Raw genomic sequence first — 23706 nt, forward strand, 5'->3', positions numbered from 1 at the left:
GCCACCATGCCCAGCTAATTTTTGTATTTTTAGTAGGGACAGGGTTTTATCATATTGGCCAGGCTGCTCTCGAATCCCTGACCTCGTGATCTGCCCACCTTGGCCTCCCAAAGTGCTGGGATTACAGGCATGAGCCACCACACCCGGACCTCCTTATACATATCTACCCTAAGAAAGTATTTTCTTTCTTCTAAGTAAACAAGTAATATTTCAAGAAGTACAAAAACTAGTAAAATGAAGGACTAATTCCATTTACTCATTAAACTCTTCTGCTGAAAAAAGTAGACAGTATTGGGGAGGGAAATGCTATAATGTGCTTACAGTTCAATTTTGTGTTTCAAAGTTCCAAAAGTTTAAGAGTCTGGTAATTAGCTATTTGTTAAATCTCTCACCAATCAAAGGGAAATTATATACTGCAAAACAGGTGTGAGAGAAAGTAATACTGGCAACAAAAAGTTCTATTCAGCATTTGAACTATTTCTACTACTGCTTTAAGGAGACAATAGTTTTGGAGTAACAGTTTTGGTTTGCTTCAAATGCTTGTAAGACCTACTATAGTCCATGTAAATTTGAATATATATGCATATGGTAATTTCTCTCCAAACCAGCCAACAGACACAGCAATGGGGTTAACAGCAGATTATATCTCTTAGCCAAGAGTAGTATCATTCTGTATTAGTTATTCTAAGCAGTCCCTATAGTTAAGATATATGTAAGAAGAGTAAATTTCATTCCAAGTATCATTTCACAAGAGTTTTAGTTAATAGTGGGGGGGCCAAACCATACACTATTAAAATCAAACACATGGAATCAAAGACCCTAACAAAGTATAGTACCATGTTCTACATCAAATTCAGATTAAAACTCAATCCTTGACTGCCTATAAAGGTAAAATCTGCAAATGTTAAAATCAATAATATAGATAATAATACAAATAGAAACAATAGGGATACTTCAACAAATGTTTATTTCATACCTGACACTATGCTGAAAATGTTTAATTATTACAAAACTATGTCTATTTTGCAAATAAGAAAAATGAGATTCAGAGTCACACAATTAGTACATAATGACATCAGGGTAGGAACCTGTGTCGGTTTCACAAAACCTAGGTTCTTTTTAGGAAAACCAAATTATTTTATATATAGTTAAAATAAATTAAGCAGAAGAGAGCTCAAACCACTTTATGTGTTAACTTATTCACACCAAGAAACCTAAAAAAGCTATGTTTTAAAATTACCATTATTTCATTAAGTCCAATATATCATGATTTAAAAGATACACCATTTTTTACGCACCACTGCTGAATAATAAAGAATACAGCTGGTCTTTGTCCCTGGTTCCTGGGAGGAGACTCTAATCCTTAGCATTTCCTGAATAATAGGAGTGTCTTTGTTATTCATGACCCCCTTGGATCACCCCCCAGTTTATGCTAAGAGATGAGAAGACTCAGGACAGGGGCTGGTCACCAGAAAAGACCAACCACCATGTGATTAGAGGGTTGGGGCTCTGAGCCACCCTGACCTGGGTGGGGAAGAACAGGGGGCTGGAGACTGAGTTGAATCATGAGGTCAAAGATTCAACCAATCATGCCTTCATAATGATTCCTCAACAAAAACATTGTACTGAACACCAGTGGAGTTTCCTAGTTGATGAACTGTTCGATATGGTAGGAGGATGACAGGCCTTGATTCCACTGGGAGAGGGTACAAAGTTCTGTATTTGGGACTCTTCTAGACCTCACCCTATGTGTCTCTTCCGTTGGCTGGTGCTGATTTGCATCAAGCTAAAACTGTAATTGTAAGTATAGCACCTTCCTGAGTTCTGCCAAGTTCTTCCTTGCAGACAGTTGGTCAGAAGTGCAGCTGGAGTCTGAAGGGCAGTCTTGCTGGGGCCTTGCCCTTTAACTTGTGAAGTCTGCACTAACTCTGGCAGTCAGTGTCAGACCTGTATTACAGCAAGCCAGCTGGTATCAGAATAACCATTAAGAAAAATCGGCAGGGCACAGTGGCTCACACCTGTAATACGAGCACTTTGGGAAGCAGCAGTGGGTGAATCACGAGGTCAAAGCCTTTCTTTAAGGTGTCCACGCCGCCCCTAATCCTGCTCGAAGCAGCCCTGAGAAACATCGCCCATTATCTCCCCATACCACCCCCAAACATTTTTGCCATCCCAATACTCCACCACTGTTTTGTGTTTCTTATTAATATAAAAAGACAGGAATGTCAAGCCTCTGAGCCCAAGACTGCCTGTACACATCCAGATGGCCTGAGGCAACTGAAGAACCACAAGAGAAGTGAAAATGGCCGGCTCCTGCCTTAACTGATGACATTACCTTGTGAAATTCCTTCTCCTGGACAATGAGTCTCAGAAGCTCCCCCACCGAGCATCTTGTAACCCCCAACCCTGCCCGCGAGAGCAGGTTGATTGTAATTTTCCACTACCTACCCAAATCCTATAAAACTGCCCCACCCCATCTCCCTTTGCTGATTCCTTTTTCCAACTCAGCCCGCCTGCACCCATGTGATTAAAAAGCTTTATTGCTCACACAAAGCCTGTTTGGTGGTCTCTTCACACAGACGTCCCTGACAAAGAGATCAAGACCATCCTGGCCAACATGGTGAAACCCCGTCTCTACTAAAAATACAAAAATTAGCTGCGCCTGGTGTTGCGCGCCTGTAGTCCCAGCTACTCGGGAGGCTGAGGCATGAGAATCGCTTGAACCCAGGAAGGGGATGTTGCAGTGAGCTGAGATTGTGCCACTACACTCCAGCTTGGGCAACAGAATGAGACTCCATCTCAGAAACAAAAAAAAAAAGAAAAATCTAGCCAGATGTAGTAGTGTGCCCCTGTAGTCCCAGCTACTCAGGAGGCTGAGACAGGAGAATCACTCGAGCCCAGGAGGTCAAGGTTGTAGTGTGTTATGATAGGGCCTGTGAATAGCCACAGTACTCCAGCCTGGACAACATAGCATGATCCAATCTCTATTTTTTTAAAAAAAGAAAAATAAATTTAAAAAAATTCTGCCAATTAAACTATAACCTACCATCAACTCTAATATATATGCTGATTTCAGAAGTTTTAAAATGGATAAAAAATGTTTCAAAATAAAGAAAATTATTTACCTATATTCCAATTTTGTAACATATAATGCATTCTTTTAAAATTTTTAAATAGCACAAAAACATGTAGGAAAAAAACTCCCTTTCCCCTATTCTGTGGTAATCAGTTCAGTATGTATCCTAAAACAGGATGTTTCATTCCACCTTTATAATTTCAAAATATGGCAAACAAAATTTTAGTGACTCAGCAAATGGGAATCAGAACTCAGCATCCCAAATCCCAAGGGTGCTATTTTCTGTTATACACACCCTATTGGTTCTAAACTAATTTTAAAAGATAGCTACTGACTATTTAGAAATCTTAGTTTCTCTTCTCATCTGGTTAATGAAAAAATAAAAATTAAAAAAAAGAAAAACGCTTGGTTATTTTGATGACTAAGAATAAAAGTATATGACCATCAGCCAAAGGGCAATCCATTTTATCACAAATGATCTTAACAACTTTTCAGACAGGAGGCAATGATTACACTAAGCTTCACTAGTGAGTCATTTTTATCACTCGAAACAGTTCAATAGAAAAGACAAGCCAAATATTTTAATTGTAAGTAGCAGCAGATTGAGAGACAAGACCAATCTATCACCAGCCAGCTGGCAGGAATGTGCATTCAACCTGAACCCTCTGAGTCTGTTTTCACTGAGGGAAATGGCCTCAGTGATTCCTAATGGGGAAGTTTCTGACTTTTGGGGCAGGAAAATCCTTGGCTGTACAAGGTTGTCCCACACACATTTTTCTTTTTCTTTTTTTTTCTGAGACAGGATCTCTCTGTCGCCCAGGCTGGAATGCAGTGGTGCAATCTTGGCTCACTGCAACCTCCGCCTCCCAGGCTCAAGCGATTCTCCTACCTCAGCGTCCCAAGAAGTACGCGCACTGGAACCACAGGTGTGCACCACCATGCCTGTCTAATTTTTTATATTAATATTTTTGGTAGCGACGGGGCTTCACCATGTTGCCCAGGCTGATCTAGAACTCCTGAGCCCAAGCAATCCTCCTGCCTTGGCCTCCCAAAGTGCTAGGATTACAGACTTGAGCCACTGCACTTGGCACACACACATTTCAATAAGTCTCTCTGGCCCTTGCCACCTAAATTCTGTAACTCTTCCCAGCAGTTATGATAACCAAAAAACCCTGTCCCCACACATATTTCCAAATGGCAAGGTGGGAGGGTTACAGGGTAGATTTAGTTTCACCACCAGATGATCTCTCTAAGGTTTCCTCAAGTGCTAAAATTCTATAAATTAGTAATTCTTGAGTTATATTCAAGTGATAACTCATGGTTTAAAAAAAACATAAAGTAGTAATGAATAACTCAGAGAAAACGTGGTGTAATTTTAATCCCAGTAATCCCATTTCCAGGACCTAGCCTAGGGAAATCAGCAATGTGACAATACATGGGCAATGGTTTAGTCAATGCAACACCAATTCTAAGACTTGTATGATCTCAGACAACTGAAATAGGTAATATTTATTGAGCACTTGTTAGGTGCCAGACATCAATCTAACTACTTTATTGCTATCTGAAGTACAGCACATCTCTTAGGAGCTTAATTGAAATGTACATTCTCAGGCACCACCTAAACCTACTGAATCAGAATCTGCACTTGAACAAGCCCCACAGGTGGACAGTTTAAGCAGCACTACAAATATTAATTCATTTAATCTTCATTTCATTTATAATTTAATCCTCATGACAACTCAACAATGTAAATATTATCATCTTCCATTTTACAGATTACTACACTGAAGCACAGAGCATTATATATCCTGCATAGTAACTGTTGAAGCCAGGATTTGAACCCATACACTCTCATTCCAGAATCCAATCTCTAAACCATTACTGCATATTATGTATCAATTTATAGTATATCCATACAGAGGAATATTCTGTAACTATTAAAACTGGTGTCTAAAGAATTTCTAATGACACCATGAAATTAAGATGATCCAGCCGGGCACGGTGGCTCATGCCTGTAATCCCAGCACTTTGGGAGGCCGAGGCGGGCAGATCACCTGAGGTCAGGAATTTGAGACCAGGCTGCCCAATACGGAGAAACCCCGTCTCTACTAAAAATACAGAAAATTAGCCAAGTGTGGTGGCTCATGCCTGTAATCCCAGCAACTCAGGAGGCTGAGGCAGGAGAATCGCTTGAACCCAGGAGGCAGAGGTTGCAGTGAGCCGAGATCGCACCACTGCACTCCAGCCTGGGCAACAAGAGTGAAACTCCGTCTCAAAAAAAAAAAAAAGAAATTAAGATGATCCACTAAGTAGACAGGAGACAGGATATAAAACTGAATATGATGTGAGCCCAAATACATAAATATTTAAAAGTATGTGGGATTGAAAAAAGATCTGGGTAAAAATAATGTTACTACAGGGAGGCAATACAGAAGACAGACATAGCGTAAGAATGCCAGGATTCAAACTCCAGCTCTACCATTTAGTAGCTGATTGCACTTAGATGAGATGCTTAACCCTGTGAAACCTTATTTTCCTCATTTATAAAATGGGGACAGTGTCTACCTCACAAGATGGTTGTGAGGATTAAATGAGGTAATTTACATAAAGCATAAGCATTGATTATCATTTCTCTTTATGCTTTTTCATTTTCCAAAATTTCTTTGGTGAACATACTTCAGTAATCAGCAAAAAGTTCCTTAAAAAGATAATGCCTTAGATTGTCAACTATCTGATAAAGGGCTTTTACGCAGAAAATACTCCCTTGATTAGATAATGTAAAACTGATCATAAACAAGTAACAGCTGAGTAACAGATCTAAAAACAATCTTGAAATAAGCATGATTAAATAGTGAAACTGAGGAAGTGTCGCTGCTGCGCCAGTTCCTGTCACAGCTGGCCTTTACTCAGAACGAAGTCCATCATCTACCTTGAATGGTTCAGGCATTCTAACTGCAGGGCAGTACCTGCCTGTCCTTGAGCAGGTTACTGAATCTCTCTCAAGGCCTCAATCTTCCTCATCTAAAAGCAACGATACTACCTTCCTTGGAGTTATTGTGAGGATTTAATGAGAAAATGTGCATAAAGCACTGAGCATACCAACACATGAAAGCACTTAATGTTAGCTGAAATCTACCATCATCATCATCCTTAGCTGGATAAAACTTATTGAGCTCCTACTCCAGCAATGAAAATATATTCATTCTTTGAAACCACAGTTCAATAGTGCTTTCATTATTTTCTAATCAATTATACCTTCAAAGGGCTATTTCATTATAAATGATGAAGGCTACAGGGCACATAAGTAAATAAACACATAAGTAAATAAACTATCACATTCGGATTCTTAACTAATTACACAACTACTAGTAGCAAGCCAATTCCAGTGGGGTTTTCTTCATATTTCTAATATCTTTGTATACATAAACATTACTATACAAATGAATACATCATATACTTAAATAAGTTAATCAATCACTACCAGATATAATATAGGTCAAGGCTTTCCACCTGATAAAATTAGATCAGAATCAGTGTTAAGACTTAGAAAAGCCTAAGGATCACCCAGTCTGATCCTTTCGTTTCACAAATGGATTTAGCAAATGTAGTAAACTGGTGAACAAGGAAAACATTCAAATGCTAATCTACTTTTTCAGGAATTAGTCCAAATCCTAAAAGGAACACATAGTAGATCTCAGTTTAGACTTTAAAAATGACATCAAATTTTTGCTCAGCTAAAGGTGTTACTATTATTACCACACTTTTAAGGTGTAAGTGGGAGCTTCCTTTTCACTTTCAACAGTATTAAATCCACAGCTTTGAATTCTGTTTCAAGACACTTTTTCAATGACAGGAAATGGGGAAAGGAGAAAAATCATGGTCAGGCATTTAAAGACCTCTTATTTGACAACTAATTCAAAGAACTAACAGTGATTTTCTTTAAAAAACTGAATCAAACAGTTCACATGCATAGTATAAGACTATTATAAAAATATTTTCTTCACATTTGTATAAAAATTTTTCAAGACACAAATGGCTTTTAAACCCATGAAAATATGCTCATTAAGAGAAATGAAAATTAAAATAACAAAACAACAAAATTCCTCTCACATTTGCAGAAATCTAAGTCACTTGGCCTAGAAAAAGATTTGTCATTGGAATGCTGACTTTATGATTCTCTAATTTTAAAACTTTTAACAATCATTTCTATTTACGAGCAAGTCTGAGCTCATTCATGTGTATGTGTCTCTATTTATACATAAAATTTAATACTAACATATTTTTGAGAAAGTAAGGAGAAAATAGATATACTTTCATATTTCTGATGGAAATATAACCTCTATGAAGAAGAATTTGACAGTAACTGAAAATTAAAAATACTAATATCCTTTGACCCAGCAGTTCCACTTCTAGGAGTTTATCATACAGACTCTCACATACGAGAGATACCACAGGTACATGGATACTCACTGCAGCACTTCTTGTAGTAGCAAAAAACTGGTAACAACTTGAATGTCCATTAATAGAAGACTGGCTAAAATTATAATAGACTCAAAATTGAACACTACTGCAGCCATTAAATACATGACAACTATATAAATATTAACATGGAAAGACCTCTAAAAGATATTAAGTCAATAATGTGTTGCATACAGCACCATGAGTTTTAAAATTTATAATATATGTAGAGACACATACTCACGCATGGGCACATATATGCTTATAATTTAACAGAATATTCCTAGCGTGTATAAGAAGCTGGTAATAACTATCAAGAACAGGCCTGGGTAGTTGGGGAATGAGGGACAGAAAAGTACTTCTCACTCTATACCCTTTTAAAAATTTCATTCTATTTACACTTTTCAAAAAAAAAAACAACTTTTCTTTTTTTTTTTTTGAGACAGAGTCTTGCTGTCACCCAGGCTGGAGTGCAGTTGCATGATCTCGGCTCACCGCAACCTCGGTCTCCCAGGTTCAAGAGATTCTCATATCTCAGCCTCCTGACTAGCTGGGATTACAGGTGCGCACTACCATGCCTGGCTAATTTTTATATTTTTAGTAGCAGCAGGGTTTCGCCATGTTGACCAGGCTGGTCTGGAACTCCTGACCTCAAGTGATACACCCACCTCAGCCTCCCCAAGTGCTGGGATTATAGGCATGAGCCACCGCGCCCAGCCAACAAAATTTAACTTTTAAAATACTTATTTTTAAATTTAGATATCTGACCTATGGTGTATTCCAAATCAAAGAACTCTCAAATTTTCCTTGGTCAATAGTTTTTAAATTCAAGATTCATAAAGTCAGCCTTCCAAGGACAAATCTTGAAGCCCAGTGAGTCCGTAATCAACATCAGTTCCGGCAGAATTAAAATCCTAAAGTCCAGTTCTAAGCAGAAACACATATTATTTATATTACGGTAGAATTAGAGTGGTAAAACTGAGACCTCACCTGACCAGGTCTCCATGAAGCTGTAAATAAAGACTTTCTCTTCTCTCTCCAGCACATATTTCTGATGCTGGTGTCTCTACAGTGCAAAGGACGAGATGTAAGTCAGAGGAAGAGGAGGAGGAGGAAGAGGAAGAGGAGGTGGTGGTGGTTGTAGTGGCAGTGGTAGTGTCTGCTCCATAAAGGTAAACACAGCCTCTCTTTACATCTTCTCTTAACCAGTCTCTTTCTCGAGAACCAAACCTACTTCTCCTATTCAAACAATTTCTGCTCCCATTGCGTTTCATATTTCTCTAAAAAATATCAAGAGAAAGAAAGTGTTAGCTAGAACATCTGACTGAATTAGACATTTCAGTCCTCACCCCACCTCTCTCTACTTTATATTCCCCAACATTCTGCTCAAGTATCCCCCCCCCCCCTTTTGTGGAGCACTTCACATCTGTCATGCTCATTCGTAATAACTCAGATAACTTAATTTTCTTTACTGCTGTCTGTGTTTCCATCCATCATCTTCGCTGACCCTCTTTTTTTCTTGTATTTTCAGAAACGGGTCAAGAATAACAAAACAGCGGGTTGCAGTGGCTCAGGCCTCTAATCCCAGCACTTTGGGAGGCCAAGGTAAGAGGATTGCTTGAGGCCAGGAGTTCAAGACTAGCCTAGGTAAGATGGCAACATCCCATCTCTACAAAAGAAATTTTTTTTTATATATTAGCCAGGCATGGTGGCACACGCCTGTAGTCCCAGCTACTTGAGGGTGGAGAACAGATTGAGTTGGAGAACCCGGGAGACTGAGGTTGCAGTGAGCCGTGATTGTGCCACTGCAACCCTATCTGGGTGACAGAGCGAGACCTTGTCTCCCAAAAATAGAAATTTTAATATTTTGCCTGGGCACAGTGGCTCACATCTGTAATCCCAGCACTTTGGGAGGCCAAGGCTGGTCGATCACCTGAGGTCAGGAATTCGAGACCAGCCTGGCCAGCATGGTGAAACCCTATCTCTACTAAAAAATACAAAAAAATTAGCCAGCTGTGGTGGCACACGCCTGTAATCCTAGCTACCTGGGAGGCTAAGGTGCAAAGATTGCTTGAACCTGGGAGGCAGAGGTTTCAGTGAGCCAAGACAGCGCCACTGCACTCCAGCCTGGGTGGCAGAGCAAGACTCCATCTCAAAAAAAAAGAAACTTTAGGCTGGGCAAGGTGGCTCACACCTGTAATCCCAACACTTTAGGAGGCCCAGGTGAGTGGATCATTTGAGGTCAAGAATTCGAGACCAGCTTGGCCAACATGGTGAAGCCCCGTCTCCACTAAAAATGCAAAGAAAAAAAAAAAAAAATTAGCCGAGTGTGGTGGCACGTGCCTGTAATCCCAGCTACTTGGAAGGCTGAGGTAGGAGAATCACTTGAACCCAGGAGGCAGAGATTGCAGTGAGCCGAGATTGTGCCACTGCACTCCAGTCTGGGCAACAGAGACTCTGTCTCAAAAAAAAAAAAAAAAAAAAAAAAAACTTTTATCTATAAACCATACACAGTATTGTCTTATCTAATTTAAACTTCATCTAATCCTTAACAATACTTTTGTTTCACCCTGTAATTTTATTTAGTTCAATACTGCTTTAGAGATACAACTGTGTTAATATACCCAGTTCATTCATTTGAATAATATTCCCTTATACAAATACACCAAACTTTATCCACTCTCCTGTTGACAGCATTTAGTTTGCTTCCAATTTTTCACTGCTAGAAACAATCCAGCAATGAACATTTTTGTACACGTCTCCTTATGAAAATGTGTGTTTCTCTAGGGTCCTAACCCTTTGCTTTACATCCCAAATAAGCCAAGTGTAGTAACAACACAATACTGCACAAATATACTTTCCATTCCTGCCCTGTTTCAAAAAAAATTAATGTCGCATTTGATAATTTAGGTATGTGAAATTCATATATTGCAAAGTTATCTCAAAGCAAAAACAATTTCTACAGGTAATATAACAAGTTTCTAAAGATCAGCATTTGCCTGCTCTATTTTTATGATGGGCTATTTCTGTTTTTTTGATAAAAAAGAAATTTCCACTGACATTTCCGCAGCCGTACCTCTCCAGCTTCGTTCCCTACTACTGCCCTTTACTCCATGTTTCAGTCACCTCCAACTACTTGCAGCTCTCCAAACACACCAAGTACACCACAATTCTGTGGCCTGTCTGAAATGTCCTTCTCCACCTCATCCATATGACAAGTTATTCTTCAAAATCCTACTCAGGCATCACCTTCTCTATGGAGCCTTCCATATCTCCTATCCTCATTCTGCCTAGACAGAATTAACGACTACCAGACATTTTTACTAGACAGAATTAATGAATTATCTAGACAGAATTAAGAACTTCTTCACCTTGAGTACACCTCTAATACTACATCGATGATGATGGGTTTTATTTATTTATTTGATATTTCTTCCTCTTCTCCATTTCTAGCATGTTAACACCTGCGTGACACAGAAGTGTTTGTAGAACTCAGCTGACATCACAGAAACCTATTCCCAATCTGTACCTTAGTCCAATTAGCTCTGGCAAGAAGCTGAACAAACTTGGGGAGAAAAATTCCCATTTCTATGGAGAACCCTACATCTTTGCAGCAGCTGCAAAGTCAATGGGAGTAAATAAAATACTTTCAGTAGTATTCCTCATCGGAAAATAGAAATACCTATAAATACAGCAAATACTATTTTTATAATTACTAAGATTAAATATTTGAGGGTAATACATTTCCAAAGATGTCAGAGAAAGAGGAATGAAAAGTTAGCAGGTATTTCTATGTGGGAAAAAAGAAAAACAAGAGTAAGAATGGCTTTATTGTTTAAATTTAGAACTCAGGAAAACTGATCATTTTGCAGATCTTGGGGATTTAGGCATTGCTATTCAAAACCATGAGGATTATTGAATCTAACTTTAGAGAAGTAGGATAAATCCCTGCTACAAGTGAGAACTAGTTTTCTCATCAAATGCATTTTCTCAAAGCTGAACATCTCAGAATGAAAGGGCTTTCAAGTGCTTACTGCATAAACATAGGGACCATCGTATTTGTACTACTAAGTAATTTTAACCACTGAATAGTCAAATACTGCTAATAGTTAAATATTTAGTAGGTAAATACTGTTAAATTTTAAATACTCCTCATTTTTTAATCTTTGGGAAAGATTAACTGGACCATCTGAAAACAGTATTCCATATAGTATAGCAATATTTATACAAAGCTCCGCATTCTCTACTCAGTGGAGAAAAAAGAGTAAGCAGACACCGTTTCACACAAACAAAAAAGTCGTCTTCAGAAAAACTTTCTAAGGTCAAATAATGGTCCACTGACCTTCTAAATCTTAGAAAAGTCAAGGAAGACCCCAGGAAGTTTTGTTTGTTTTGAGACACGACCTCGCTCTGTCACCCAGCCTGGACTACAGTGGCATGATCATAGCCCACTGCAGCTTCGAACTCCTGACCTCAAGTGATCCTAAAGCCTCAGCCTTCAGAGTAGCTGGGACTACAGGCACATGCCACCACACCCAGCTAATTTTTTGTATGTTTTTAAGAGATGGAGTCTTGCTATGTTGCCCAGGATGGTCTTGAATTTCTGGACTCAAGCAATCCTCCTGCTTGGGCCTCCCAAAGTGCTGGGATTACAAGCATGAGCCACCACAGCAGGCCTGATTTTTCTTCTGTGAGGATTTTTAACAGTCATTTTTAGTGCATATATATTTACCTTAGATTATAAATTCCTTAAGGAACTTTACATTATCAAAACATATATGCGGCCGAGCACGGTGGCTCACACCTGTAATCCCAGCACTTTGGGAGGCCAAGGCAGGCGGATCACGAGGTCAGGAGTTCAAGACCAGCCTGGCCAACATAGTGAAACCCCGTCTCTACTAAAAATACAAAAACATTAGCTGGGCGTGGTGGTGCACGCCTGAAATCCCAAATACTTGGGAGGCTGAGGCAAGGAAATCACTTGAACCTGGGAGGCGCAGGCCACAGTGAGCTGAGATCGCGCCACTGCAATCCAGCCTGGGTGACAGTGCAAGACTGTATCTCAAAAAAAAAAAACAAAACACATGCCTATCATCCCAGCACTTCAGGAGGCCAAGGAGGGAGGATCACTTGAGGTCAGGGGCTCAAGACCAGCCTGGGCAACATAGTGAAACCACGTCTCGAAAAGAATTAAAATAAAATAAAGATTAAAACAACAACAACAAAATATACACGCTGTTGGTCATCATTTACTTCAAAGGATCTATCTCCTGTCTACATGATACATTCCGCCCTAAGAAGATAAACTGCTAAGTTACAACTTCAGTATATATCATTCTCTTAAACCTGACCGATGGGCACTTAAAAGGCCTGGATATTAAGCAAAGCAAAGGCTTACAGCAACAATCTAGATGGACTGTTTAGCTGTTATTAGCCACTGCTGAATTGCCTAGTGCTTCCTTCTTCTCAAGAATGTCTTGCTCCACTGCTTAACACATCAGTTAACTGCTGGAAAAACCTTCCTAGGAGCCAGGACTGCAGATAACACGGTCCTCTGAGGTGCTTTCAACTTTTAGAATCACCATTCTACTGGAATTGCTAGGTTGAGAAAACTATTTCCCCTTACTCTTATAGAATTGTTATCACAAATTTATTTGAAAGGGAACACAATTACAATTACCTCTTACATCAAACAAGTATACAAAGAGCGTATTTTAGATTTAAAGATCTTTCTAGCCGGGCGCAGTGGCTCATGCCTGTAATCCCAGCACTTTGGGAGGCTGAGGCGGGCGGGATCACCTGAGGTCAGGAGCTCGAGACCAGCCTGGCCAACATAGCGAAACCCCGTCTCTATTAAAAATGCAGAATTACCCGGGGGTGGTGGCACGCATGCCTGTAATCCCAGCTACCCTGGAGGCTGAGGCATGAGAATCGCTTGAACACAGGAGGTGGAGACTGCAGTGAGCGGAGATCACGCCACTGCACTCCAGCGTGGGCTACACAATGAGGCTATGTCTCTAAAAAAAATCTTTTTTAATTTTTTGGCATTAATTGTTTATACATACTTTGCTCAACACCCAAAACTATTCTTGAAAAAAAAAAAAATCTCATGACACACACCGACATTAGTTGTAACTTCATATCTTCTATAAGCTATGGGCCTGAGTGACAGAGGGAGACTCCGTCTTAAAAAAAAAAAAAAAAAAAGATCTTTCTAGAAGGCAAAAGTCTTGAGGGTAAGCCATGAATTAAGTACCCACTGCTTCAATTTTACACTTTTGTTTGTTTGTTTTTTTGGAGACAGCATCTCCCTCTGTTGCCCAGGCTGGAGTGCCGTGGCACAATCTCGGCTCACTGCAACCTCCACCGCCCGGGTTCAAGCGATTCTCCTGCCTCAGGCTCCTGAGTAGTTGGGATTACAGGTGCAAAACACCATGCCCAGCTAATTTTTTTTTTTTTTTTTTTTTTTGAGACGGAGTCTCGCTGTCGCCCAGGCTGCAGGCTGCAGTGCAGTGGCACAATCTCGGCTCACTACAGGCTCCACCCCCCGGGGTTCATGCCATTCTCCTGCCTCAGCTTCCCGAGTAGCTGGGACTACAGGCGCCCACCACCTCGCCTGGCTAATTTTTTGTATTTTTAGTAGAGACGGGGTTTCACTGTGTTAGCCAGGATGGTCTCGATCTCCTGACCTCGTGATCCACCAGCCTCGGCCTCCCAAAGTGCTGGGATTACAGGCGTGAGCCACCGCCCCCGGCCACGCCCAGCTAATTTTTTAAAATATTTTTAGCAGAGACGGGGTTTCACTATGTTGGCCAGGCTGGTCTCGAACTCTTGGCCTCAAATGATCCACCCACCTCGGCCTCCCAAAGTGTTGGGATTACAGTAGTGAGCCACTGTGCCCAGCCCAGTTTTATACTTTTAACTCTAAAAGTGTTCCATGAGGGCAATGATCAGTTCAAAGGTGATATATTATTACACACTCACATACAATAATAAGATATACATGGTATAAACAGGGTCTGGTAAAGTAACTCTCCATATACAGTTAGTTCTGCAAGAATGTGAAACACGGCCGGGTGCGGTGGCTCATGCCTGTAATCCCAGCACTTTCGCAGGCTGAGGCGGGCGGATCACCTGAGGCCAGGACTTCAACACCAGCCCGACCAACATAGAGAAACCCTGTCTCTACTAAAAATACAAAATTAGCCAGGCGTAGTGGCACATGCCTGTAATCCCAGCTACTGGAGAGGCTGAGGCAGGAGAATCGCTTGAACCCGGGAGGCGGTGAGCCAAGATCGTGCCATTGCACTCCAGCATGGGCAACAAGAGCGAAACTCCACCTCGAAAAAAAAAAACAAAAGACGAACAAAAAAAGAATGTGAAATACTCTTAGGTAGAAGATGTTTCTGCATTCAAAACTTTAAAACAATATAGACTCATATCTGGGAATACACACGTTATTAAATATTGTGAAAGGGGTGGGGAGGGATGGGATGAGATAGAGAAAGAATATGTCAGTGCTTTAAAAATGTTTTGGGGCTGGGTGCGGTGGCTCATGCCTGTAATCCCAGCACTTTGGGATGCCGAGGAGGGACAGCCTTTGAGCCCAGGAGTTGAAGGCCAGCCTAGGCAACAAGGTGAGACCTCATCTCTACTAAAAACAACAACAACAACAACAACAACAACAACAACAACAACAAAAAACGTGCCTGTGATCCCAGCTACTCAGGAAGCTAAGGCAGGAGGATCACTTGAGCCATGATCGCGCCACAGCATTCTAGCCTGGGCAAGAGAGAGGCTCTGCCTCAAAAAAATAATAACAATAATAACGTTTTGGGCTGGGTGCAGTGGCTCATGCCTGTAATTCCAGTGCTTCGGGAGCCCAAGGTTAAGAGGATCACTTGAGGCCAGGAGTTTGAGATCAACATAGCAAGACCCCATCTCTACAAAAATAAAAATAAAAATTAGCCAGGCATGTGCCTATAGTCCTAGCTACTTGGGAGGCTGAGGTACTTGAGCTCAGGAGTTTGAGCCTGCAGTGAGCTATGATCACACCACTGCACTCCAGCGTGGGCTACACAATGAGGCTATGTCTCTAAAAAAAAATCTTTTAAAATTTTTTTTGGCATTAATTGTTTATACATACTTTGCTAAACACCCAAAACTATTCTTGAAAAAAAAAATGAATCTCATGACACATACCGACATTAGCTGTAACTTCATATCTTCTATAAGCTGAGTAAAAAAGTTAATCATTACTAAAAAAAACCATAAACCCCAAATTGTAGGAAACACCTGGAAAATTTACAAACCTATGGTCCAGCAATTCGCTAAATACATCTGGGGGCACATTTTGAAGGAAATTTTCCAGCATCCCAGGATAGATGGAACTGGATCTAGTCTGGCTAAGTTAGACTGGCTTAGTTATATTAGCCTTTTGAAGAATATCTGTATTATTTGACAATAATGTTCATGATATGGTATTAGGTATAAAAGAGTTACAAAAAAGAATGAAGTTTTGGAACGGTCTTCCGAGAAAAAGAGTGGGAGATGACTCTTCCCAATTCAGAGTATTCTACTGTAATACTTCTTTTCCAGCATCACTTGGCACAAAATTCAACCACTCAGCTACTTAACAAAACTGTATGAGGCCGGGCGTGGTGGTACATCCCTGTAATTCCAACACTTCGGGAGGCCAAGGCGGGCGGATCACTGGAGATGAGGAGTTCAAGACCAGCCCGGGAAACATAGCGAAACCCTGTCTCTACTAAAAATACAAAAAATCAGTGGGGTGTGGTGGCGGGTGCCCGTAACCCTAGCTACTCAAGAGGCTGAGGCAGGAGAATCGCTTGAACCCTGGAGGCAGAGGTTGCAGAGATCGAGTCACTGCACTCAGGCTTGGGTGACAGAGACCGACCCTGTCTCAAAAAATAAATAAAAAGAAAAAAATTGAGAGGCAGTAGCACAAAAAATGTTTTATATTTTCCAGAGTTCTAGTTTATGTTGTTCCATGGATTCACTGGGTTCTATTATTGTTTTTCCGTGTTCCCATCTTTGTGACATCGTACTAACCTTCATAACATGTAAATACTGCTGAACCTCAATCCCAATAAACTACTAAAGTATTTTTAACATCATACGTTTTGTTTTGCAATGTATTTTTGAAACACATCAAATCTAAATTTTCTTTCCTTTCCATCCTTCTACTGGGCAAGTTTCATATCCTGAATTCCTCATGTAGAACTCTAGAAGGAATTCCATTCCACCTGCGGAAGGACACCTAGTTTACGTATTTGACCTACAGAAAAATTTCTCTGCAACTCTTTCAAATGCTAGTAAAAAACTCCACCCAGTCAGCCTCCCACAACCCCTCCCTTTAACCATCTTCTCCTCCCCACTATCGCCACCCTACCTTGTGCATTCCTTCGTAAACTTACTTGTCATCACCTTCAAGGTTCCACTCCCCTCTTGCCTACATCTGTTTTCATATCCTCCCACTCCCCCAATTCCTGCCAAGAAGCCCCGCTAGCTGCCTGTTGCATAACGGCTCCCCCATTCCGTCTCCCTCGGCAGTCGGCCCCGCTCCCGGGAGCAGGAATGCCCCTTTCGGCCCGGCCCCTCCTCCCTTCCGCAACACGCCCAGCGAGTCCCCGCGACGCAGCTCCAGCGGGGATTCTCTCTCCAAGCTGGGCGGGTCGTCCTTGCCGGTCACCACCTCGGGTAGCGAGCCCCGAGGGCAGAGGAGCCGGCTCCACCCGGCCTGGCCCCGAACCCTCGTTGGCGCCGGCCAATCGCCGCTGCCATCCTCCCGCGGGGGTGATGTCTTCAGGTGTCCGGGAGGGGAGAAAGCCCTGCGTACTTCCAGCCCCGCTCCTGTGCCAGGAACCGGCGGCCCTCCGAGCCCTCCGGAGCCGGCCTCCGGGCCTCCGGGCCCCGAGCGCGGTGAGGCAAGCAGGGGCGGCGAAGGGTCCGGGTGGGCGGGCGGCTGCTACCGGCAGCCCGAAGGCGTGGGCCTGCGAGGCGGGCGGCGCGCGGCCAGGGATGGGCAGCAGCGGGGGACCGAGGCGCCGAGGCCTGGACGCGGGCGCGGCGCGGAGGCCTCGGCGTCCCCAGCCGGGTGTGGGGCGGCCGACTGACTGACGCCGGGCAGGGGCCGCCGACTGCCTCAGCCACTGCGCGGGGCGGGGGCGGCAGCGGCCTCTAGCCTCCCTCGTTCCCTCCCTAAGCCGCTTGTCCGCTTGCCCGCTCGCCCGCTCGCCCGCTCGCCCGCTCGCTCGCTGGTCCATCCGCCTCCTCACCTTCAGGACCCGGATCCCTCCCGGCCGGCGGCTCGCGGGCGCTTCGGGCGGCTCCGGGGGCTCCAGCGGGCCCGCGGGCCCCGGCTCCACCTCCCCCATCAGCGACCCAGGCTGCACAGAGACGCCCGGCCCGCGCGACGGCGTGCGGAACCTCGGCGGCGCGCGCGAGCCGCCGGTGGCCCCGCCCCCCGCGGCCCGCCGGCTCCGCCCCTCCGGCGACTCGCCAGCTCCGCCCCTCCCGCAGCCATGCAGGACCCGCCCCTCCCGCAACCCCGCTGGACCTAAGCAGCTGCGGGCGCCGAGTGGCCCGGGCGCCACCGAGCCGCATCCCGGCCGCGGCCCGCGTGGCGGAACCTGGCACCACCGCAGGGCGCGGGGCCTCCACTGCCCGCCGCCCTAGGCTTGGAGGACTAGAGCGCAAGGAGGGGTATTTGCTGCTTTCCCCGCCCTCTAAGAAACCCGCGGGAGAAAGAAGCAGGTGGCGCCGGCACCTGTCAATTGTGACAGGACGCTGCCCTCCGCCCAGGGTGGCTCTTGTAACTTCCCTCACCTGCCAAGCCGTTGAACGAACTGTTGAGAATACTCACCTTGGCAAGGCCTTTTCTCTTCCTTATCAGAGATGCGTGCGACCTTCTTAAGCAAATTCAACCCAACCTCGTACAAAACGTCCGCTCACCTCCCAGCCATGTTTTAATTCCCTTGCCTCCTCCTGGAACAAAATTATCAGAATTCGGTGCTCTGCTTCAAGCAGTAATATAGCCTGTGACCCGGTTTATGATTTATTTGCAAGGCTGATTCAGAAAAAAACTTTTGAAAGTTAACTTATTTTCTGTTTGTTTTGTTTTTCTTTTCGTTCTCGCAGTGATAGTAGTTTTGTTGCCAGTGGGCCAAATTTGGAGTCAGCCAGACTGATTCCGGATCTCCCCTCTGCCCTTCTTTAGATCTATACCCCTGTGCAAGTTACTTGATCTAAGCCTTTCGTTCTTAAGCTGTGAGAAAGAGATTAAAATCTGCCAAGTAGTTATGATGAAGATTTAGTGCATACAAAGTGCCTAACGTATAGTGGGGATTCATAGTAGCCATTATAATTCCAAAATTCTAAATTGAAGATCCAATCGGTTTCTCGAAAAGTACTCTGTCGATTCCTCCTAAATTTTCCTAGGAAGGCTTCTAGACTTGCAGATTTTTAGGGCTTCCCCTCGTACATAGAGTGTTGAATCTTCAAGCAACTTGTAAGGAATTAGCAAAAAACAGTAATTTCTTCACTTTTGTAGAACTGTAATTCCAGTACTTTAGGAAGCCAAGGCAGGCAGATTACTTGAGGCCAGGAGTTCGAGACCAGCCTGACCAACATAGCAAAACCCTGTCTATACCAAAAATACAAAAAAATGAGCTGGGCAGGGTGGCGCACGCCTGTAATCCCAGCCACTTGGGAGGTGGAGGCAGGAGAATCGCTTGAACCCGGGAGGCGGAGGTTGCAGTGAGACGAGATCGTGCCACTGCACTCCAGCCTGGGTGACAAAGCAGGACCCTTTGTCCCTATTATCCATTGCTTCAGTTTGCCTCATTCAGACTAACTGTATGTCTAGAATAATTGCAGGCTTAGTACAAGACTTTTAGATTTAACAGGGCAGTCTGTGTCCCCCATCTGAGATATGTATCCATTTGGAGATATTTTAAATGCCAGGACCAAATTTGGCTCTTGCAGGTTCCGACCCCTTTCTGACCTACTTTCTCCCTTCACAAGTTAGCTTTGTATATACCAAAATTCCAATCTCCAGTAATCTTCATTTCTTGGCCTCATTTTAATGCATTAAAAACGATTTGTCACTGTGAGTCTGGTTTAAGGGGGGAGAAAACTCTTAGGTCATCCACCTCCTGGATTTTCCTTCCACCTTGAAATTATTTTCAGGAAAGGTACTCAAAGTAGTTGGATTCCCATTTCAGTGCTTACTGGGTAATTTCTCCCAACAAGAAAACTGGTATATAAGCAATAGGCACCAATATGGAGACAGAAGCAAATTTTACCAAGGGCAGGCAAGCAGTGATAAGAAAAAAATGTGGTTTAGAACAAGTGTTTCTGGCTGGGTGCAGTGGCTCATGCCTGTAATTCAGCACTTTGGGAGGCCAAGACGGGCAGATCACCTAAAGTCAGGAGTTTGAACCCAGCCTGGTCAACCTGGCAAAACTCCATCTCTACTAAAAATACAAAAATTAGGCAGTGTGGGGGCACGAGCCTGTAGGCCCAGCTACTCAGGAGGCTGAGGAAGGAGAATCACTTGAACCTGGGAGGTGGAGGTTGCAGTGAGCCGAGATATCACGCCACTGCACTGCAGTCTGGGTGACAGAGGGAGACTCTGTCTCAAGAAAAAAAAAAAGTGTTTCTAAAAAGCCTTTTATATTTTTCTTATTTTTGAGACAGGGTCTCGCTTTGTTGCTCTGGCTGGAGTACGGTATGGACACAATCATAGCTCACTGCAGGTTCAACCTCCATGGGCTAAGGTGATCGTGCCACCTCAGCCTCCCAGTAGCTGGGATCACAAGTAAGCGCCACCCTACGCTTGGCTACTTTTTGCCTTTTTTTTTAGAGATGGGGCTTCACCATATTGTCCAAGCTGGTCTCGAACTCCTGAGCTCAAGCCATCCGCCCACTTCAGCCTCCCAAAATGCTGGGATTACAGGTGTGAGCCACCACACCTGGCTGTAAGAGTGTTTCTTGAGGCATTATACATTACCTTTTCCAGATTTCATGAGTAGAAGCTCTTTATTGACTGACTACACAAAAAGGAAAGATCTTGTTCCAGAACTAAAGTTTCAGCTCATGCTGGGGAACAGCAGTGGTGAATAATTGTTTAATTAAAGGGATAGTAGGCATAAGCATTGCTATTTACTTCTTCATTCTGGCAACAGTAGTTCCTCTTTCAAAAGGGAAAACATAAAAAAAAAACCCATCCGCCCAAAAGTTTCAGGGCCTAATTTATGATGTAACTACCTTTAATGGTTCCCATGATTTAAGATCCAATTCAGTAGTGACAACCAGTTGATTTTTTTCAACTCATGTAGTGCCATTAACATTTTATACTTTGTTTCAAAGGTCATATATTGATGTTCTCCCCCAGTTCAAGGCAGTGTGCATTATGTATGCCAAGGGTTATGTAACTACAATTTCTGGAAATGGTAAACAGCTGAGACTAACCCTAAAAATAAATTCCTCTGGGATTTTTTTTTGTGCGAAAATCCATCTGCCCTCACCGCAGGTTCATCATTACAAAAATCACTGTTTAGCTCAAACCAAGAGACAGAGAAGTCATCATGATCTCTCCTTTCTGTCTCCTTCCTGTAGCAGCTGTGCTTCCCCTCTCTGGTATGTACACACGCACACACCTTCTTTATGCCGGGAGCTTTTCCAGATCTTCACTACAAAATGGGAAGTCTGGAGAAGGGAAGCTCATGCCTATCAGATGTTGGGAGAGGAAGCAGATGAGACTTATATTTACTTATTTATATCTAGTATGCACTCCAGTGATCCACAAAGTCGTCTTTGGGCCTAAATCCCTTGTTATTCTACCAATAGGTTAAGCAGATTTGGATATTCCTAATTTTGGTTCCAAATAAACAGGCAGTGTTTACCTAGCTTCAAAGTTTGGAGAATTTTTCTGTGAACATTTTGGTATTTTTTCAAATATGGGGACAACTGAATTGACAATTGAAGACATAGGATAGAAAACCCTTTAAAGTGATAAAAATTTGGTGCTTCCGAGTTGAAATTCAGATCTGAATACTATTTGTTGTATTGTTAAATGTCTATTACTAGCTAAACTTTTCTATTGCAGCTTTTATATTTTCCTCTAATTACATGAAGGTGCCAACTACATTTAATATTAGAAACAACTATGAATTTTAACTAACTCACACATTAGATTATAGAAATGTTGCTTATCAAACAGTACCAAAGGGCACTTCTGCATAAACTAGATAACTGCCAGGGCCTACACCCTTCCCCTTTTCAATCGGGACTATCACACTCTCCCCTTTCTCAATCAAAGGACTGTCAGGGATCATCAGAATAACAGAAAACCTAAAGCTACCAACCTCCAAAACACAGAGTTTACAGCCAGGCACAGTGACTCACGCCTGTAATCCCAGAACTTTGGGAGGCAGAGGCTAGTGGATCACTTGAGCCCAGGAGTTTGAGACTAGCTTGGGCAACATAGTGAGACCCTGTCTCTACCAAAGGAAAAAAAAAAAATACAAAAATTAGCCAGGCATGGTGGTACATGCCAGTAGTCCCAGCTACTAGAACGGCTGAGGTGGGAGGATTGCCTGAACCAGGGAAGTCAAGGCTGAAGTGATCAGTGACCACACCACTGCACTCCAGCTGGGTGACACAGCGAGACTCTGTCTTAAAAAAAGACAAGCCAGGTGCGGTGGCTTACGCCTGTAATCCCAGCACTTTGGGAAGTTGAGGCAAGAGAATTGCTTGAGGCCAAGAGTTCAAGACCAGCCTAGGCAACATAGCAAGACCACATCCCTACGAAAGTTAATATATACAAAATACACAGTTCATATAAAATAGACCATGAAATATAACTCATTTTGACTGGTCAAGCCTTCCTCTGCCCAGTCACAGATACACTTGAACAATTCACAAAAAGCAGCTTATAAAGAAAACCCATAACCACCCTTAATATACATTTCATCTTGGTTTCTCTGCCTTGAGAATTGACCTATGGAGATTAAGCATGAAATTAATCATATTATAGTTAAAATGCCCAATTGCACTTACGACTTTTTCATTGTCTATAACACAAGTTTATTGTTGTTGTTGTTTTTGAGATGAAGTTTCACTCTTGTCACCCCAGGCTGGAGTGCAATGGCGTGATCTCGGCTCACTGTAACCTCCGCCTCCTGTGGTCAAGCAATTCTCCTGCCTCAGCCTCCCGAGTAGCTGGGATTACAGGCATGCGCCACCACACGTGGCTGATTTTGTATTTTTAGTAGAAGGGATTCTCCATGTTGCCCAGGCTGGTCTCAAACTCCCAACCTCAGGTGATCCGCCCACCTCGGCCTCCCAAAGTGCTGGGATTACAGGCATGAGCCACCGCGCCTGGCTACAAGTTTTTAAGTGATTCAAATTCCTCTCTTGGTGAGACTTATGTGTAAAAGGAATACTAACAGGTCAGTAAGTTTAGCTCAACCTCTGGAATAAGAATTCATCTAAGTCTTCTAATCCAATTTTAAGAAGCAAGGAAGCAAATTTTAAATCATTGGGTATTGACTTTTTATTATTAGTCACTGTTCATAATTTGTTTCAACCAAAAGACAGTACACACAGCAGAATTCTAATGCATCCCATGTAAATGTTTACATCCATTTTATTCCTCACTCGCCTCTAAGACTTATCATTTAACTTTAAATTTTTTTTTTACATCTCAAAAATATGTCTGCAATAATTAGAGCTTCATTAGCTGTCCCACTTGGAAACAGCTTTTTAATATTTTTACAGTAAAGAAGATGTGATGGGGCATAATGAAAATGTAACTTACAACACTATGAAAGAAAAGGGCCTTTATAGGAACACAGTGGGAGTTCATAAAGGAAAGAGTTCAGAAGCTCTTTCCCATGGAGCCCCCAAATGGAAAACAAAAACAAAACAGACAAAGCGCAACCGCAGGTTCTTTGAGGGAAGAAAAAAAAAAAAAAAACCAACTCCAAGGCTCCATCTTGAAGCCAGAATCAGCCTCTTGGAAGTCTGTAAAGCAACTGTGCAAGCTGCTTCGGCATTTCCTTCTGTTAAAGTGTTCCAGGTCCTGGAACCCTGTCGATGGGACCCACTCACTGATATTGCTTGAAAAAGTTATTCACTTCCAGTTC

General features: G+C 42.7%; 1 protein-coding gene across 5 annotated transcripts in view; it reads right to left on the reverse strand.

The window, feature by feature from the left end:
- PHLPP2 (PH domain and leucine rich repeat protein phosphatase 2) overlaps nucleotides 1-17991 on the reverse strand; it is a 79017-nt gene extending 61026 nt beyond the window's left edge. For 3 of the 5 annotated variants that reach the window (XM_055366425.2, XM_031002881.3, XM_031002880.3), the window contains exons 1-2: nucleotides 17833-17991; nucleotides 8525-8814 (exon numbers count right to left, since the gene is read on the reverse strand). In XM_055366425.2, the coding sequence (XP_055222400.1) occupies nucleotides 8525-8814; nucleotides 17833-17931 (389 nt within the window). In that variant the 5' untranslated portion in view covers nucleotides 17932-17991. The remainder of the gene's footprint in view (nucleotides 1-8524; nucleotides 8815-17832) is intronic. The other 2 variants (XM_031002879.3, XM_055366426.2) reach the window with 2 other exon arrangements.
- Nucleotides 17992-23706: the final 5715 nt, after the last annotated feature.

The sequence above is a fragment of the Gorilla gorilla genome, chromosome 18, assembly GCF_029281585.2.
Source record: "Gorilla gorilla gorilla isolate KB3781 chromosome 18, NHGRI_mGorGor1-v2.1_pri, whole genome shotgun sequence".
Lineage (NCBI taxonomy): Eukaryota > Metazoa > Chordata > Mammalia > Primates > Hominidae > Gorilla > Gorilla gorilla.